At 45.3% G+C, this 1,781-nt stretch overlaps 1 protein-coding gene across 3 annotated transcripts in view; it reads right to left on the bottom strand.

Moving 5' to 3' along the window:
- Kpna6 (karyopherin subunit alpha 6) overlaps positions 1-1,781 on the bottom strand; it is a 71,777-nt gene that overhangs the window by 21,886 nt on the left and 48,110 nt on the right. For all 3 annotated transcript variants that reach the window (XM_023702996.1, XM_023702997.1, XM_023702998.1), the window contains one exon: positions 1,337-1,470. In XM_023702996.1, the coding sequence (XP_023558764.1) occupies positions 1,337-1,470 (134 nt within the window). The remainder of the gene's footprint in view (positions 1-1,336; positions 1,471-1,781) is intronic.

Genomic DNA, 1,781 nt, shown 5'->3' with positions numbered 1-1,781 from the left:
GTGGTCTAAAGCACCTACTTAGAACAAGCTTAGCAAAGCACAGGGACCGCGGTTCAATCCCCCAGCACCACATGCCAGCCAGCCCCGACCCCTGGTGGGCTGAGCTGGCCACACACACACACAAATAAATAAAAAAATTAAAGAAAAAAAAAAGAAGTATCTGCAAGACTGATGATACATTATCAAGAGGACAGACAAAAGCAGAATGGGTGATCGAGCTGGGACATGAACAGTACCCATCTCGTGGAAAGGGCTGAGTGGTGGGAGTATAGTTGTGTCACACTAGTACAGCTTCAGTCTTAGGCATATCTGAAAAATACAGACTCAAAAGCGTTGAAGGGGGGGCTGGAGAGATGGCTCAGTGGTCTAAAGCACCTACTTGGAACAGGCTTGGCAAAGCACAGGGACCGCGGTTTGATCCCCCAGCACCATATGCCAGCCAGCTCCGCCCCCTGGTGGGCTGAGCTGGCCACACACACACACACACACACACACACACACACAAAATGAATGTAATAAATAAATAAACAGCGGAATATATTTTTAAAAAAAAAGCGTTGGAGGCAGGGCTGGGGATATAGCTCAGTGGCACAGCAACTGTCTCGCAAGTAGGAGGCTGTGAGTTGAATTCCCAGTAACAAAACAAAACAAAACAAAATAAAATAAAGAGAAAGAAAGCAGCTCAGAATGTCCAATAAGCTTCCAAAGGGACCAGACCTGGTGCTGGATCTTTTTTTTTTTTTTTTTTATTTTAGGGAAGGTTCTACAGGGTTTTCAGGGTCTCACTACTAGATCGGACTTGTAGTGATCCGCCTATTTACAGCCTCCCAACAGAAGGGATTACAGGCACATGCTACCATACCCACTCTCAAATCTCAGAGTGCCCTGCAGTCAGGGCCTGGCACTGGGGATTGAACTCCTGGCCTCTGCACCTGCTTGCAGGTGCTTTAATCCACTGAGCTATTTGGCTGACCATTGGTGCTGGATCTTGAAAGCCAGGTCCACTATTGATTTGCAGTGTGATGAAAAAAAAAAGGCAAAAAACCTTTGGGCCTACCTAGGATTCCAGGACTGTACTATTATACAGAACTACTGTAAAATGTTACACTAAAGGTATAAATGATGTCTGAGTCGGTCTAACTTACGGAAAGGGGAGAAAGGATTAGCTCTCCTGTTCTTAAACCTTCCAACAATTCTTTACAAAAGGAAGCTGAATGACTGGCCCACTAGGTAGTGAAGGAAAATTCTCCTAAGGGAAGGGAGCAAGGTGAAGCCCAACAATAGAGGCTCAATTGTTCCCCTGAACCGTATGTTTTGAGAATACCCAGCAACACACTTGCTGCTCCCGTTTCTGCTTTCGGAGCTGAATGCCCTCTTCCTCTCTTCTTCGCCTCATTTCTTCAGGGTTTAGGGCATTGTTCTTATAGCTCTTCATTCGATAATTGTCCTTTCCTGGGCTCGCCATGGTCTCTAGAAGAAGGCAAGATACAAACAAACTGTCAAAGACTCTCCAGAAGATGGCACTTTCTTTTCACCGTGCTTCTGTTCCGTGCTTCTGTTATGTATGCCCTACCTTCTCTCTATACTGAGGGGAAACAGTGCCTCTGGGATGCCCAATAAGCCCAGTAAATACACCTAACATTTTTGTTGTCACTCCATTATCAACACATGTGATGTGGTATGAGTTATTTTATTTTATTTTTAAAATTTATTTATTTATTTGTGTGTGTGTGTGTGTGTGTGTGTGTGTGACCAGCTCAGCCCACCAGGGGGCGGGGCTG

Source organism: Octodon degus, unplaced genomic scaffold (assembly GCF_000260255.1).
Source record: "Octodon degus isolate 3935 unplaced genomic scaffold, OctDeg1.0 scaffold00163, whole genome shotgun sequence".
In the NCBI taxonomy this organism is placed as follows: Eukaryota; Metazoa; Chordata; class Mammalia; order Rodentia; family Octodontidae; genus Octodon; species Octodon degus.
The sequence above is the reverse complement of the archived record's forward strand: the minus strand, read 5'-3'. Positions and strand labels throughout refer to the sequence as shown.